The 17,994-nt window shown below is 36.9% G+C and overlaps 1 protein-coding gene across 4 annotated transcripts in view; it reads left to right on the top strand.

The window, feature by feature from the left end:
- LOC103478352 (CUB and sushi domain-containing protein 3-like) overlaps positions 1 to 17,994 on the top strand; it is a 244,833-nt gene that overhangs the window by 103,417 nt on the left and 123,422 nt on the right. For all 4 annotated transcript variants that reach the window (XM_017309426.1, XM_008432116.2, XM_008432118.2 and 1 more), the window contains 9 exons: positions 77 to 233; positions 2,061 to 2,252; positions 4,128 to 4,254; positions 6,065 to 6,267; positions 7,954 to 8,145; positions 9,496 to 9,634; positions 11,088 to 11,275; positions 11,612 to 11,806; positions 16,602 to 16,718. In XM_017309426.1, coding sequence (XP_017164915.1) covers positions 77 to 233; positions 2,061 to 2,252; positions 4,128 to 4,254; positions 6,065 to 6,267; positions 7,954 to 8,145; positions 9,496 to 9,634; positions 11,088 to 11,275; positions 11,612 to 11,806; positions 16,602 to 16,718 — 1,510 coding nt within the window. The remainder of the gene's footprint in view (positions 1 to 76; positions 234 to 2,060; positions 2,253 to 4,127; positions 4,255 to 6,064; positions 6,268 to 7,953; positions 8,146 to 9,495; positions 9,635 to 11,087; positions 11,276 to 11,611; positions 11,807 to 16,601; positions 16,719 to 17,994) is intronic.

Here is a 17,994-nt window from a genome sequence, read left to right as displayed (position 1 = left end):
ATCAAAATGTATAGTCAACTTCTATATTTTCTGTTCTGGAATCTGAAAAAACTCTTACTTGTGTGTCTTTGATTAGCTGTATGATGGTAAAGATGGAACGGCTCCCCTCCTTGGGACTTACACAGGCACACTGATGCAAGGCCTCTCCCTGACCAGCACTTCCAACTATTTGTGGCTTGAATTCAACTCAGACCTTGAGTCAACGGCAGCAGGGTTCCGCCTCATATACCACAGTAAGTCACATTTCATTTGTCTGGAGGAGGAGGGCCCAAAACCCCGTCCAAATGAGTGAATTTAGCCTCATTTTAGAAGTCTGGCATTTCAAGCAGCAGAGTTTAAAAGAAGGTTTTAATTGACCCTCACCCTGCCTCTGCATGTCTTTCACTGTCAGGGTATCCATTAAGCACAGCGTGGTGTTGCTGCCCTTCTCCAGCAGGAAAATGAGCAATTTTCATTCCTTCCATTCTCTTCCTCTGTGTCTCTCTGTGTGAATTCCCTTTGCTTCTTTTCTTTTGGGCTCTACTCCTGCAATTAGTGTCCTTGTCTGCCTAACTGTACCTTGTTATACAGGTGAATTATCGCTGGGACTGTTTGGAATCACTCCGTGCGTGTATATATGTTTGTAAATGGGTGTTTGGCTTTGTTAAATGTCTATTAGTTCATGCAATATTTACACATTGTGCTTTTTTTGCATGCATGAGTGCATGTCTGAATTGAACATTTTCAAGCCAATAATAGACAGATAGAATTAAGTTTGACCCATAATTGGCTTGCTGACTTTGTGTTGTTGCTAAACATTTCTAATTTATTGTGGTGGCAAGAGGATGCTCTGGTGAGCCTGAATTTTTGCCTCCCAATTTAAATTGTTTTTGTGTTTCACCTGCATTTGAGAGTCCTTTTTTGCCCTTTTAGGTGTTCTATGCAGAAATCAACATGCAGTTGTTAACAAGAACTTCTCTTTTGACTAATCAATACTTTTGGACTAGTGAGAAAGAATTACTTTTTATCTTTTAGCTGGCTTACATTTTTAGTCTGTGATGGCTGCTCCAATCTTGCCAGGTGCAAAAATGTTTTAAGATCTGACAAAGATAAGAAAAGGTTCATTAATCAGCACTGGGTGCTAATTTGAAACCACAAAATTAACGGCCGTCTGTATATAACTCTAGCTGCAATTAGTAACTGCCGTTTGAGTTAGAAAATTAATGGTTATGAAGAGACAGAGGGTAATAGGATTCCGTCTTTGTATTTTTTTCCCCCAGGATTGTGCACATGGTATAAAGCAGAATGTAAGCTTGTTTTGTGTAGTGCTGCCTTCCCTTGGTCTTTTCATTTAGGATGAATGACTTTTTTTAGCATGGATAGGTCTGACTGATGTGCAAATCACCATCAGGGCAAGGAGAGGGTGGAATATGGCCTGCCTAAATCTTGTCTGAACATGAAATCTGATCATGCTTTCATGACTTTTCTACCCAAAGGACTGTGATAATTTTCTAAATGCGAACATTAACTGCTGGGGATTTATACTGGGCATGACACTTGTAATACCACAGCACTATAACACCTGGTATGGGCACGGACCTCACTGCGAAAGAAGACTATAAATCAGTCCTGCTTCATTTATGTGCAGCTAGCGCTGCTGCACAGCAGAACTCTTGCGGTTTCTACGTGGAACAGAAGAGCCCAAATAAAGGCCATGGCCATGTTCAGACAAGGCAGAGCTAAAGAGTTACCGCATCCTTCTCTCGTTTGTGGCTGTTATCCTGAAGTATTCCAAGTGGACAGGCCGTTTCCCAGTTGTAACTCTGCCCAGACAATTGAATAATTACCTGGGAATATCTAATTTTTGTGTGTCCAAAACGATTTTTTTTGCTGCTATACAAGACTACATCTTTGTTAAACTGAACATTACCTGCCATAGCCCTGGAAATGCACAACACTGGAAATATGTCACAATCTTTCAGTATGGGTGATGGTGTGTCTTCATGAAACAGTGATATGCAGTTTGTTTTTCTTAATGTTGATGAGGTTATTGTTGTGTTTTCCTACCTTTCTGTTTGCAGGTTTTGAGCTTTCGCATTGTGATGACCCAGGAGTGCCTCAGTTTGGCTTTAAAACTAGTGACCATGGTCATTTTGCTGGAAGTGACATATCATTTGGTTGTGAACAAGGCTACACTCTGCATGGCAGCGCCACACTCAAATGCATGACTGGAGAGAGACGAGCATGGGACAACAATCTCCCGTCATGCATAGGTAATCTGTTGTCTTTATCACAGCCTTTGCCTTTTTCTGCTTATCTGAATAATATTTACGTACAGTTTATAAAAAAGCCTATCACTGTATTTCTTTCTCTATGAATGTTTTACAGTTTTAGGGTGAGCTTGGATTACCAATGTCATTTATATTTGCTAAATGACAGAACAAGGAAAGAGGCCAATTAAAAAATAAGTTCTTAACACTTTCTGCCAATTCTGAACTTTACATGTGCTACCTGTGCCTTTAAACAATTTGGAAAAGCCCAGTAATGTATTATTATTTGTAAGCTTCTGTTAGTTAACTTGTTTACTTAATTAACAATTAAGTCAATTAAAGGCACACCTGTTAGTGTATTACAAGGCAATTCCTCCAACATATGGCATAATTTAGGTGTAAGAGGGACTGGTGCACATCACATAATATATCTTCATGTAGATATCTTTTCAAAACTTATCTTCCAAACGGGTAATGGCTTTAAGCATAGACTTTGATTTGCTACAGTGCTTTAAGAACAACAAAGTCAATATTTTAGAGTTGTTTTAGTAAATGTTTGTGAACATTTGGAACCAGAACCTAAGGTGTGTATGTGAGGGGAAAAAAAGGCAGCTGTCCTATTTGACTTGGTTACATCACTTCTGTATGAAGGAATTGGCAAAATTCTTGCAAACCACTGTAAGCATCTACTGGAATGTTTGGTTCAATCATGCAGTTTAAAGCTGGTGTCACCAAATAGTAAGGAAAAAAGTATGAAAAGTATGCCAATTTGCAGTGATGGAAATTTGAAAACTCTATGCATTTTTTTATTTTGTTATTTGTCTAACAAAAATAATTTTGGCAATACTAGATGACCTTGTTTGCAAAACTATACTGATCTAATGTTGGATAGTGAGGACAAAATGTCTATTTATTCACTGAATGTACATTTCTATTTCCAACTCTCACTATGTAATTTTGTGTTACACAGTCCACCCATCTGTCTATCTTCTACTGTCGGTGTCTTATTTTATCATTCACCTCGAGCTATTATTGCTCAGCTAGGTGTTAATCTAAAGGATTTATCCCTACATGGGTTCTCCTAATTGCTTTGTGTTGAATTAGTACACACTGCTTGCCATTTTATACGAGGATATAAACAGCTGCAACATTTCATTGTTAATCATTGATCCCTCTGTTGGTCCCTGACGAAGGACTGGATGTATACAATCATTAGAAACCATACAGTGAAGAACTCTGAAATTTATATTGAGCTTTCATTCTGATGTTTGTAGGCTATGTAATGTGTTTTAATCATCATTTCTTGAAGTGAAGACCTAATTACATGTATGCATACCTTACTGATACCTGTATGTGAAACAGGTATGTGCAGAGACAAAACGACAACAAAAAAAAACAAATGGAAAAAGCTATTGCCTGCACACAGCTTGAGTCTAGATTCTAGAAGGTGCTTAGAATATGTTGGTGTCTACCTTCTTCTGTCTGTTTTTCTTTTTTTTCTTACATTGTTTGCTAAAATGAATGTTGGGCAGAAAAAATAAACCCTTCTGAATTAGGTTATTGACTTTCTGTTTAAAAGGGGTGGATCACTGAATGGTCAACAATAATTAGGAGATTTTTTGTATTCAATGTGAAAAGTATGTTCTTTCCATTTCTCTAAAGTTGTATCCTTGCTCAGGTATTTCTACCATTGCCCCATGTTTTGGTACTGATTATAACTTGTCACTGTAGCCATCTTTGTAATTAAATGCTCTCAATTGTAGCATGGATAGCAATGTGGTAATCGGCTGTAGGACACAACAAAATAGATATAGATATATATAATGCCTTAACAGGTTCCTCTTTAATATATTCTTTTTTTTTTTTTTTTGATTGCAGCGGAGTGTGGTGGTAGCTTCACGGGAGAATCTACAGGGCGAATCCTGTCTCCGGGGTATCCATTTCCCTATGACAATAACTTAAGATGCACCTGGACAATTGAAGTCAGCCCTGGCAACATTGTCAGGTAACTCTTCTCTGAGATTTATGCATCTATATTATGTGTAACTTGTAGTACCCTAAAGTAGTATGAATACATTTTGAACTTTTTTCTAGTTATTCCTGTTACAAACACTATTGTATTAGGATTATATATTATAAATTAATACAAAAGTCCATATTTTATGTTCACGTACATTTGTGTTCAGTTGTTTTTTCAGATGCCTCTAAATAAAATTTCACTTCACAAAGTTCCCTTAATAGTATATAGATCCCACCTGTGTGCAATTTAAGGTCAATCCAGACAGATTGAGCTGTCCTGGAAAGCTCCAGAGATGTGTTTGTGGAATTATAGTAAATCATCAACTCCCTAAAGACCAATGAACAAAACAGATAGGTCAGGAATAAAGTTCTGAAGAAGTAGAAATTAAACCCAACTTATCAAAACCTACCCAAGGTTTCAACATCTTAAAAAGGTTTTTTTCAGTCCAATGAGCACAGCTGAAAATCTGCAGAGACTTGGTCATCCACCTGGACTGATAGATGAGGCAGGGAGAGCAATAATCAGACAGCCACCCTTTATTGCAGGTGAAAATTCAGCTTATTTTCACCTGCGATAAAATAAGCTTCCATTCAGCTTCTTCAACAGTAACCTTGAAGAAGCTAATGAGATTTGCAGCTCAGGTGAGAGAGCATGTTTGGATGGTAGCTGTTAGGGGTGCAGTCCACAAGTCTGCCCTTTATGAAAGTGTTTCAAGAAGAAAGCAGTTGTTGAAAGAAATCCATGAAGTACTATTTGCATTTGCCAAAACTCTGTGAGGGAGAAAACAAGTCCAAGAGAAGCCAAAAGGTTAGACCAAAATTTTGCTTGTTTGGATACAGCACTGTCTGGCAAAAAAAAAGAGAGAAACTAAAGCTGTATGTCGCAGTAAATACAGCATCTTCATGGGCTAAAGTTATGGGGGCATTTTGTTTTAACAAGGACAGAGAAGCTGGTCAGAAGTGATCGGAAGATAGATGTTTCATCAACGGGCCTGTGTAGAGAATCTCACTATTTGAAACAGAAATATTTCTTGATACAACCTAATAAACACCATGCCATCCAAATATTTAGGAGATGTTGGTTATACAGCTTGGGGAACTTTGAAATCATTTAGGACCTCAAAATTTAACACAGAAATTTTGCCTAAAACTGCATTGTACGCCCATCTTTCATAGCCAAAGATCAGTTTTCCAAAAGATCTAAATAATCTACAACTATTTCATTTTTTTAATAAATCTTTTGAGTTGAGTTGAGCTTGAAAACTTGAGGAATTTCCGTCACAGTTGGATGTCTTCAGAAGAGTTGGCCTCGAGCAACTCTTTCAAGAATGATTGGAAAAGAACAGCAATGGAGCCAAGGGACTGCAAGGGACATGATAGCCTTTTTGTTCTGGTTGAAAGCATCTTGTGTTGCTTCATAATTCAGCTCGTTTTAGCTTTCAGGGTGAAGTAAACATGTTATACTTTCATAAAGTTGGTCACAATAATGCTCCTTTTCAGAGGAGCTGCTTTAGGCTGTCACTTAATGGAATTGCAAATCATCTTCTGGTCTTTTGCTATACTTTTTAACTTTGTCTGAAAGTGATCAATGATTCCAAAAGTTTGGTAAACTGCCCACAATCATACAGTCAGTATTTCAAGCTAAATTGGCCTGTTGCTAACACTTTAGTTTTGTTCTTTTCTGTCTTTTTTTCCCAGACTGTTGTTTTTAATTTATTTATTTAAAATCTGGGCTGTTCAAAGAAATACAGACATTACAAACTCCACTTTATTTCTTTCAAATTCACCTCTTTCAGTCTCCAGTTTCTTGCGTTCGACACAGAGGCATCTCATGACATCTTGAAAGTCTGGGATGGGCCTCCTGAGAATGAGATGTCTCTGAAGGAGGTCAGCGGTTCACTGCTGCCTGAGGGAATTCACTCCACTCTCAACATTGTCACCATTCAGTTTGAGACGGACTTTTACATCACCAAATCTGGTTTTGCTATTGACTTCTCAAGTAAGTATGCCTTTTGTAGTTTATTTGCTCTTAGAGTTATTTTAAAAGAGAAAATACTCATTTGCTTAAACTTACAGCACTCTACTCAGCGGGATTGTTAAAAGGCTTCCTGTTTGTTACAGTTTTTCACTGTCAGCATTTATATTGCAAAGCATCCTTTTATCAATAGCACGAGTGAAAGTGAAAGCTCATAGTATTTTACACTTCATTGCTGACTGTCTGCTGCTTGCTGCTCAGATATTAATGCCCTCCATGAGCTCTACTAATGACTAGTCTAAAAGCTAAAGCACCTGCAAGAAAGTGGAAAATGAAAGACTGTATAGAAGATAAGTTGGAAATGCCTTCACTTTAGCATAAAGGCATAGCTGGCTAATGTAAATATCAATTATATAGAATTCAGTTCAGTCGAAAATGGACTGGATTTTCTTGTTGCGTACCATACTGGTGCACTGTTTGGCTGAGATACTCATTTTCAGATTAAAATAAAATTAGTAATGCAAAAGTGTAATTTTTCCACTCAAAGATTTTCAAGTGGTAGTTGAGAATTTCACTAGAAATCCATGCAGAGTTTAATTCTGTTTTAAACTTTATCATGTTTTTGAAACACAGTTGTTCTGTCTGTCATGACAGAATTAAGGATTTAGATTCGCATTCTGTCTATTCTAGTCATATTTGTTGCTTTGTGGTCTGCCTTCTCATTGATTTTTGTTTGTCTGTTCCCTATTCTGTTCTGTTTGCTCTTTGCAGAATAATTTGACAATCATGACACTTAATTTCTTACTGGTCATTTATGCTTTCACTGCGTTTAGGTTTTGACTCGCATCAAATCTACTTGATTTTTGCCTTTGCTACTCGGCTCAAGTCCAAACTTGTGTTCTTTTGTTTTTGTATAAAACAGCAATTAGAACATGATTGGTTTTCAGATTTCTAGTTTTTGTAAATCTGTGACTTGCTGATGTTATGTTTTGCTTATTCTGACTTTCATTCTAGGAACTATAACATATGTCTTATAGCAGTATTCAAGATACGTTCATTGTTTCATAATAACACTTTGCTCTACATTCTCCAATTTCTAATGATCATTGAAACATGCTTAATGTTTAAACTTGACTGAAATTAAGATTTATTTCATGTTTTTGTAATTTCACAAATCTCTTTCTCAAAGTAATTAGAAAAAAAGGTATTTGTAGATTTTGTGGAGACAATTATCTGGGTTATTGTTTAGATATCTTGAATATGGAATGTCTGCAGTGATGACACACAATCCCATTAAATTTGTCTTTATTATTTGGGTCATGTATGCACCTTTTATTTCACCCTTGAGATTATTTAATTTTTTAAGCTAAATTACAATTTCCTATGTAAGCAACAAAATTGAATAAAACTCACAAATTTAAATTTAAATCCTTAATAGTCTTTATAGGTGGAATATATGAGGGAAATAATTTTTTTCCCCCTAGACCACCCTCGCAGTCCCTGAGCTGCTGCACAGCTGTGGACTGACTGATATCAGCCAGTAATTTGCTCAGTGTTGCCTATATTTTCAGCTTAACAGCTGTCTACTATGAGATACAAGTCTGGGTACATGTGTTCTTCACTGATTTCTTGCACATTTGATCCTGAAATGCATATGCTGCTGTATTGATGTGTCACATGTGTGTATCTGTGTGTATGTTTGCCCTTCAGGTTCACTGGCAACAGCCTGCAGAGATCCAGGTATTCCCATGAATGGCAGTCGCAACGGAGAAGGGCGGGAGCCCGGTGACTCCGTGACCTTCTCTTGTGATCCGGGATATGAATTGCAGGGGGAGAGCAGAATCACCTGCATCCAAGTGGAAAATAGATACTACTGGCAGCCCAGCCCTCCAAGCTGCATCGGTGAGGAAGAGGGGTGATAGTGTGACTTGGAGAGAAAAGGATGGATGTGCACAAGCGATAGAGAAGAGTGTATGGATTGAAGGAGGGAGTGAGGGAAGGTAGGGGATCAGAATAAATGAGAAATAGTGAGAAGAAGAGGTGAGTGAAAGTTAGTTTAATAACAGGCTGCAGCTCTCCCTCACTGGTGTCTTTAAAATACATGAAGGTTAAACAAGACTCTTCAGATGTGTTTGAGCTGTTGCCAGCTCTTATGTGGACAAATCCACTTCAGTTGCCTGTTAAATACTGAGGGCTATAGTCTCCTGTCACATTGACTTATTAGAGCTTAGCTGCTAATTACTTAACAATGCAATTAGAAATAATTACACCAAGTAGTTTAATGGAGTTAAAGTTGCTGGTGGCTTATCTAAAGACAGTGGTATTCTGCTTTAGAAGAACCTGGTTGCATTTACTGGTCTTGTACAATCATTACAAATCCTTTAAAATTGTAAAACCGCTCTTATTTCAGTGTAAAAGGAGTTTACAACATTTAGCTGCCATCAACGTCTTTTTGGAATTTTTGGGCTGAAATTCAGCAAATGCTTGAACCCTAAACACTGAATTACTGTATTAAAGTTTCAGAATAAGAATGTTGTTTTATTTTTTTATTTACCTGGAAAGACTTCTATATATTTTTAGATGCATAAAATATGTAAGAGTACTTTGAACATGTTAAAACATACTTATTCCCTCTGCATGTTTGTCAGACATTGTGACGTAAGCCTGAAATTAAGTCACATAAAAAAAAAAACAAAAACAAAGATTTTAGACTTTGTCTCAATATTTCCAGACTTGAATCTCATAAACATGAGATCCACACCTGCATCTCATGTTCAGGTGTGGAAGTAGGCATTAATGTAAGGGGCATATTGCAGGTTATTCAAAAATAAATGGCACTGACTGTTTAATCAGAAATGTGATTTTAATTTCTGTTTGTCTTTTGTCTCGAGATATTATCATTTTAAAAGTAACTGACAGCTGATTATAATAGTTTTATTTTCTGAGATTTTTTTGTTAAATATTCATATGTTAAACTAGTCATTGTGAATGTATAACCAACTAGATGTTATGCATATAATGAGATACTTATTTCATTTAAATCATTAGAAAAACACCAATTTTGGCCTATTACAGAGGCCCAGCAGATTATTCTGCTGCAAAAATGTCCACTGGTGTCCTGATTTTTCTACCCCCACCTCAAACCAAATTTTGCTTGCCTAAAGACTTTACAGGAAAACAAGAACATTGAACAACTTTTTGTACCCACCGTTTTTCTTCTACTTTTTCTTCTTTCCTGCTTTGCCACTCAAGCTCCCTGCGGTGGGAATGTGACCGGGTCTTCTGGATTTATCCTGTCTCCAAACTATCCACACCCGTACCCACACAGCAAAGACTGTGACTGGCTGATTGCAGTTCACTCTGACTACGTGATTTCTTTGGCCTTCATCAGGTAAATTGACAATGTCATAATTTAAAGATGGATTATGAATAAATCCATTGCATCATGTAAAACTTAAATAGAATAAGCATTAATTATACTGGTTATTGCTATTATTCAGAAAATACTAGTGTGAAATGGATGTCTCAGGGTCAGCTCTCCCCTTTACCAATTTAGTGCTGAAGTCTTTGCAATATATAACAGAAGAATATGGAAGACAAATGTGTAAAAATGTAAAAGTTTAATCTTTCTGCAGATGATACCAAAGCTTTAAGAAAAAAAAAAAAGAAACAAAAAATAAATAAAATTAAAAAAAATATATATATATATTCTGTCTTTTGAGGACATGGCTTACTGGCTTGCAGAAAAAAGCTTTTTCCAAACCTGTTATGTTTGCAACCTGGCCGTAACTCAATGAACCCAGTTTGCCTTGGGTGCACAGCAGCTCAGCGTGTGCCATGGAAATGCTTGTTTTCTGCTGTGGAACCAGCTAAGACATAACCGCATGGAGAAAAGTTTGAAATGTGTGCTATGCAGAGAACCGTGTTTGAGTCCAGGTGTATTTGGAGATAATGGAATACTGAATTTTTTCAGTAGACAGCTGGAAGACATTCCATCCACTTTACTCAAACATGGTGACACTGAATTTTTGGGTGAATACTTTATGGCAGAAGCGTGATATGAGTGCGGCTCATTTCTTGTGCTGAATAAAACCCAGACCATGAACCTTACATTATTAATTGCAAACTAAGCATGTGGCCTGAGTCCAAAAATTTCTTAGGACTACTTCTCACATATATTGGTTTTTGTTTTCTTTTTTTTCTATGAAGACATGCAAAATAGCATTGGTTTGTCCTTTCGGCACCATCTGTCTTCTCTCACTTAAGTAGAAACAAGTCTCCAGAAATCTTTTCTCCAACTTTTTCTTTCAAAACGAACCGCTAATAAAGTTACCACAATCCAGGCTCCCTCTTGGGAATGCCAAATGAAAGAATGGAGATATGATTTTAAATTGGAGCTGCCTTGATCTAACTCAAACGCAATTATCTCCAAGCTATTTACATTTTTGTCATAAACCGTGCTCATTATTTTGAAAACAAATGCTCCTCTCCCTCTTGGTGCGGCGTATGATTTGATATACGGCGCTACAATATGAAACGATCTTTTCACACTGCATTGCCATCGCCGTCTGGGAAGATTTTGTGCCACTGCAGTGTCACAACAATTTAATCTCCTCTCACCTCTCTGGTGAGATATCTTTTTATATATATATATATATATATATATATATATATATATATATCTTTGTATCAAGGCACAAAACAAATCTCTTGGCATGACTCACATTTTGCACAGCAATACTTACACTCATTTTAAAACCATCTCTTAATGTGCATTCTGGTGGCTGGAAATTAGCAAAACAATAACTTTTATCTCCTGTCTTTTATGCTTCTTTTTTTCACAGCTTCAGCATTGAACCCAACTATGACTTTTTGTACATATATGATGGGCCTGATAGCAGCGCTCATCTGATTGGCAGTTTCCAAGACAGTAAACTTCCAGAAAAGATTGAGAGCACCTCCAACTTCATGTACTTGGCATTTCGAAGTGATGGCACTGTGAGCTACACTGGCTTTCACTTGGAATACAAAGGTACTGTAATTGCCTTTGCAAAGCAGGATTCTGCATCTATTTTTGCAGAATAGTTTTCTGTGTTGGCGCGGGGGGATTTTACCGTGATGAATTATAAATGAAGGAATTTGAATTTAGAAATGTCCACGGCTATGTTATTTAGCCTTGAATTTATCCCTTTATTTTTACTTGTTTACCAAATGAATACACCATTAGTTTATGGAGTTTTAATTATTCTGGCGGATCTCTTGCTTTCTGTTTGATGGTCTACATTTATATTAATTTATGCCCAAGTGCGAGCTTACTCGTGTTTCATAGCTGTTCCTCTTGTAAAAGCTTTGTTATTTTGATTGACAGCAAAACTGCGGGAGGCTTGTTTTGATCCTGGGAATGTAATGAACGGCACTAGAATGGGTGCAGACTACAAACTGGGATCTATGGTGACATTTCATTGTGAGGCTGGGTACCTGCTTCAGGGCCACTCCACACTCACATGTGTCATGGGCAACAGCAAGAGACCAGAATGGGACCGAGCCAAACCTACCTGTCAAGGTAAGAGGCAACATTTCAGCTGTGAAAGCCCTGAGGTGCTTAATCCTTTACTGCTACAACCAGCTTTAGTACAAAAAGTACTTTATTGTCATGACTTTATGTGGATAAAATGGGGACGTGTAGTTTATTTAAAATACTCATACAACATTTATGCACCACAGGCATCCTAAGCATGCACTGTAAGAGTAATGTATTTCCTTCTGCAAGGGAATGCACAGAGCAGTCTTGTCAAACATTTCATTAGCATTAGCTTAGATGAAACTCCTCACAGACATGGATCACAATCAGCTTATAGGAAAAGCTCCTTTCTAGAAAATTAAGTCAAATGCATTTTAAGACCTGCAGCCAATTTGCCGTATCAGATTAGAAAGCTGTCTTTTAAAACTCAACAACATATATTTTGGGCTTTGTCTCTTCCAAAATGTATATTCTATCCATGGTGAAATGTTTTCCAGCTCCTCTTGGGGACATATCCAGGATCAAATTGGGTGAGATGCAAAATCCCTCCAGCAAATTCTTGGTGTTCTCTGGGGTACAGCATCCAAATCACTGCAGATGGCTTGCCCACCTGTCCAGCTCATACTTCATTTTTGTTACAACATGAACAAGATTTTGAGGAATTTAAGCTCCCAATGTTGATGCAGCAGCTTAGCTCCAATGTGGGGGACATAACACTCTGTAGGTCATTACACTGGCCTGAAACCTCAGCTCGTATTCCACATAGTTCCAGACCTTTCTGTCAGAGACAGAGAGTTCAGTCCCACGTTTAGTTGCAAAATCCAAGTTTTTCCAACTTTTCTTCGGCTTGTACTTTAGATCAAGTCATGGTCTCAGACATTTTCTCATCATGGACAAGTACATCTAAAAAAATCTGAAAATTTTGATGAAGTCCACATGTTTTGTGTCTGTTTTTTAGAAAATGAACATAATTTATTATACATCCATCCATCCATCCATCCATTTTCTTTTCACCCTTGTCCCTTAGTGGGGTCGGGAGGGTTGCTGGTGCCTATCTCATGCACAGGGAGAACATGCAAACTTCATGCAGAAAGACCGGGGCCAGGAATCAAACCCAGAACCTTCTTGCTGCAAGGCAACAGCTCTACCAACTGCGCCACGATGCAGCCCTAATTTATTATACAGAGTAGACTAAATTTAAATAAAAATATCCTGTAAAGAGCTCTTCATGCATGAAGAGGTGGTCTATTATTCAATGATCAGAATCTATAGGTCAGCATTCAGTAACAAAAGTAGATGTCTACGTCCTTTTGTGAAATTTAAAAATTATAACAGCACAAACCCAAATGTTTGATGCACGTACAAACACACAAACAGAACAAAATCTGTTCTATGTTTGTGCATACAGCATGTATACACAAACATAGCGTTATGTGTTTTGAAAGTGTTTAGACCAAGAATTTAATTCCCAGGAGATGTTTACAGAAACTTGTCTGCAGTACAAAGTAAAGAAAAAATAGGAAGAATTTAAGATGATGGAAGAAACTACACAGTATCTCCTCCCACAGTTGCATCATTTAATGCATTTTTGAAGTATCGTATCTGCTAAGGTTAACTTAGAATTTAGCTCCTATTTCATTGTGAAATGGGATCACCCACTTTCACACCAGGGAGAAATTCATTACCTTTACAGTTGGGACGTGCGAAACTTCACTAATCAGTGCTGAAGATAAGAGCAGTACTAAAAGAATACGAGCATCTCTCTGCAACGATTGTCACTCAGAGACCAAGTCTGAAAAGATCACCTAACCGGGCTGAATGTCATGCACCAACGTACTGAATGTCGAGTGACTCTTCCATCATTTTATTTAGAGATAAGCTGATATAGTTGTCATTTTTCATCTTTTAAAAGGTTAAAAGTGTACTATATTTTATGTCAAACTGTATTATCAGCAGCTGCATTCTTTGCAAATATTCACTATTTTATGTGTTCATACCCTGTTGTGTTTTAAAACCTGTATCAAAAAGGACCCTACATGTGTTGTTGACAAATTGGAATAGGAATATTTTGGGGGGTTTTGTCAAACAATTTCTAACGATGGTGATAATCGTCAAAATTCTTTACTATTATTACATTTATAGTATTCTAATGAATGAAAAGTGTATACATTTTTAACCCCCATTTAGATCCTTTTGCATATTCTCAAAGCTTTTTTGCACGTTTCCTCTTGGCTTTTCTTCTTTAACTGTCTTCAGTTGTTCACAGTTGAAAGAACTTCCCATGACCACTTAGTCACCCTTATAAATAATTTTTGACATCTCTTCTTTGTAAAAAGAGAAGTGCAAAACATTTGTGCACAACTAACGCCTTCATAGTGAATTCATTACTCTTTTATGGTGTGTATATATACGATTTAGCCACTAATCCATTTTAATATTTTGCCCTCTACCGTGTTCTTTTTACCTTCGTGTAAGGTTTGCATCAGCAGTCAATGTCTGCCAAAGCGAGCACAAGGTTTTCAGCAGGAAATGGTCATCTTTGAATCAAGATAGCATGGATTTGGCCATGCAACACTTTGTCAGACACCGGGCAGATTGCCCCGCTTTTTAAACAGTATGAATTCTGCATGGTGTAGAATAGTTCACTGGTGTGATTTGAGTTTGTTCAAAGATGCTGCTGAACTCAAAGGCACAGTTTAAGAAGATTTTTGATATGAGATTCTGTGAAAATTAGCTACACTTTTACCTCTAGTAGATACGTCTCTTTAAAATATTCCTCTGTATAATGACACAGTGTGTGATCAGATAGAAATAGAAATGGCACAAAATAAAGAAAATAGGACTAATTTTTTGAAGTATTCATTAGAATCGCACTGAGAAGGAATGGAGAGGATTTTATACTTTTATATGATTTAAAAGTACAATATTATTTCACAGTATTTTTTTTTTATGTAAAATTGAGTGGCAATATTTTTTCTGCCAACTAAGAGGTGCATACAAAAAAGCTTTCATTTAAAATAAACATTAATATCTTGTGATATTCATGTTGATCCTGCATTTTACAAGATAATCCACCTAGGCATTAATTCAAACTGACTCAATCTTTGCTTTGCTTAAACTTTCAGCCACTTACAATAAAACATAAGTTTCTCATCACATTTGTGTCCCTACATTTGTTTAATTATGTTCTAGCTGTTTCCTTTTTCTATGAATATAATTCACATTTAAGTGGTGATGAGGCTCTTTAAATGTAATCAGCTGTAAGTCTTGGAACGCTGAACATCTTTATTCACAGCTGTTCTCTAGCAGACTCTTGCACTGAAGATCTGATCTTTCTTGAAACTAAACCTCTGAGTCTTTAATCTTAAATCAAAGTTTATGCAACTTTTTTTCTGAGAATCTAGGGAATTCTAACCAATCAATCAATGAAAGCACACAGAACTACCTGAAGTAAGTCTAGTCTCGTGCTCAGCTGTTAGAAGAAAATCATTACAGCATGAAAACTCTTTTTTTTTTTAAGGTCTCTCTTAAAATCATGAGATACCCAGAGCAATGGGCTATTTTCTAAGATCAGTTTTCTTAAATTCCCTTTCCCATGTGTTCATCAGCATAGCATGAGTGAGTGTCCCGTTTGCTATCGTCACATATGTTTAATTTCATGCCTCTTGCTTCTTCAAAATTCAAATATGACTAAATTATGGATCACTTTAAATAACTTCTTCTAAATGCTTCTTGCGTATTTCGCTATTTGAAGCGGTGGCACCACGTGTATCGTGTGTAAGTCGAGTTGGTCCAGAGCAGCTGGTGACAACTATCCATTGACAAATGAGTGCATGTTTGTTTACTGTTGAGGGTCCCATACCTGATGGCTCTGTCCGTCAGGTCTGACATAAGCACATGAGGGAGCCTCTTGGCAAATTAGGTATATCATGAGGAGCTTAAGATGAGATTCTAGAATGCGATACAAATGCAGGGTAGATTTAGTCCTATATTACTGAGTTATTAGTCAAATGAATACCTGTCAATGGTAATATAAGGAAGTATAGTAAATAAAAACATGCAGAAGTATGACTGGTTATGTTTGCAAAATGACAAAAAGGCAATTAATGTAAATTAATAAAAAAGTAAATATAAGTAACTTATGATTACCAAAAGAAAGGCTAAGAAAATGCCCAAACCACATGTTTAATATACCGCCAATGTCATGTAGAGCAGCCTTCCAGTGTAGTCTCAAGTTTTTATCAGTTCCACCCCTGACTGGTATCTAATGCAAAACCTGGGTCCATTTACTAATTCTATTTAGAGCACTGCTCTCACAGCTGCAAAATTGGACACTGTTAATCTTAGATTTTAGAGTTGTCCTTTATGTATTCCTCTGTTTTTCTTTTAACTTTCTGCTTTTGGTCATTTTGTTGAAATGTCGACATTTACTTTGGATAGATCTGTTTGTGTATAAATCCTATTCTGTTTGATTTGACCAGACTTTATGAATAAATAATAACTCATCTACAGCATGTTTGGTTTCACACCTTCATGAAAAAAGTGTGTACCGCTGAAGGATCGACTCATCCAGATAGATGCAGCTCACCCTGTACTCATAAAAATGTCTCTAAAACATTTCTCAAAATTGTTATCACTGTGCTGGCAAGATTATTTGTCAACAGCTTAACATAAAAATGATTTTTCTTTTTTTAAACTCTATTCTTTAACTGCTTACTTTGCATTTTCCATATAAAAATTGCATGTAGTTTATTCCCTTTTCTCCCAGGATATTATGACATGACTGTTTGACATTAGTTAAATTTGCCTTTGTGTTTCTTGTTTCTTGTCCCTGTAGCTCCCTGCGGAGGTCACTTTACCGGTTTAGAGGGAACCGTTCTCTCCCCAAACTATCCACATAATTACACTAGAGGTCAGAGCTGTGTCTATGACATCTTTGTCCCGGGAGACTTCGGTAAGCATTTCAAGCATTATTTGCATGAAGTTCTGGAAAAATGTTGTTGAGCTGTTTCTGTCCATTTTTATGTGGTAAGGTTGTAAAGGGGCCTGTTTACTTCAGAGCTGAAGCAAGAATATTTAACTTCCAGAGATAATTTTGTGGAAGGTTTTGTGAACTTTGTCTGATAATCAGGCACAGTATTTTCTCATTCTATGAGAAAATACAAGCTTACTGTCAAATGTGATTCTTTTAGGGTCACGTTGGTGGAAAAAGTTAGCTGCTGGTATATGACAAATGAAATTTCTGTTGGTACATAGTCATTTTGAATGTGATATGTGTGATTCTCAGTCACTGTTCATTATGGATGTGCTTGAATCAGAGCAAACAATTGTAAATGTTAACATGAAAAACGGTCTTCCCAGCAGGAGTGGAAAGATAGGTCAAACCGCAAATGTTTTGTCGAAATAGATGGAGTAGAGGAATTGTCATCTGATCAGGGCATATTTGCTTATCTAAAATTTAGCAGAGATCCCATGAAGACCTTGACATATTTCTGCTCAACAGTCCCTGGTATTCATAATAAGCTGTAGAAATCCAGGCAGCTTTTTATTCACTAAACCCCCGCATTCATGAAACACGCATTCATCCCTTGTGTGATGATCCTCTCCGACTGTTTACATCTTTTGCTCCCATCTCCTGCTGCTCCTGGTGTCCGGGAACCCACAGGTCTTTTTTAATAAATAATGCATCAAAATGCTGTCTTGCCTAAACTGCTGGCACAAGCTTAATGGTGTGTGGAATTTGCCAAGCAATATTCCCACCTGTGCCTCTGACTTTTCGTTTTGGGGATGTGCTGTAGAAACCGAGGCTATTGATGATGAGCAAGACAGCTGTGATGTGGCTTGATTGAAATACTCTCTGAACAACCGGGACTCACATCCCAGTTGGAGCAAAGTAACGATGTTGGGTTGAAAATGAAAGCATGTTGTTGTGAATGTTTATAGCACATGCTCTTATTTAGAGGGTAGTGCATCAAGCTTTTTTAATGAAGCTAAAACCAAATAAAAGCCTGGTTTTGAAGGGGGGGAAAACAACCATAAACCTTGTAAAAAAACTATTTTGGTAATTTATCCTTCAATAACGTTATGAATAACATCAAAATCCCATTTATCTGCATTTTAGAAAATATATATTTAAATTCTATTCAAAATTTGAGGTGTATGGAGAATAATTACTCACTGATATATTTTAACCATTTCCTTCTATTAGTTTTGATTATTACTGCATAGAA

This window comes from Poecilia reticulata, linkage group LG16 (assembly GCF_000633615.1).
Source record: "Poecilia reticulata strain Guanapo linkage group LG16, Guppy_female_1.0+MT, whole genome shotgun sequence".
In the NCBI taxonomy this organism is placed as follows: domain Eukaryota; kingdom Metazoa; phylum Chordata; class Actinopteri; order Cyprinodontiformes; family Poeciliidae; genus Poecilia; species Poecilia reticulata.
Note: the sequence above shows the minus strand (reverse complement) of the source record. Positions and strands in the feature narration are given on the sequence as shown.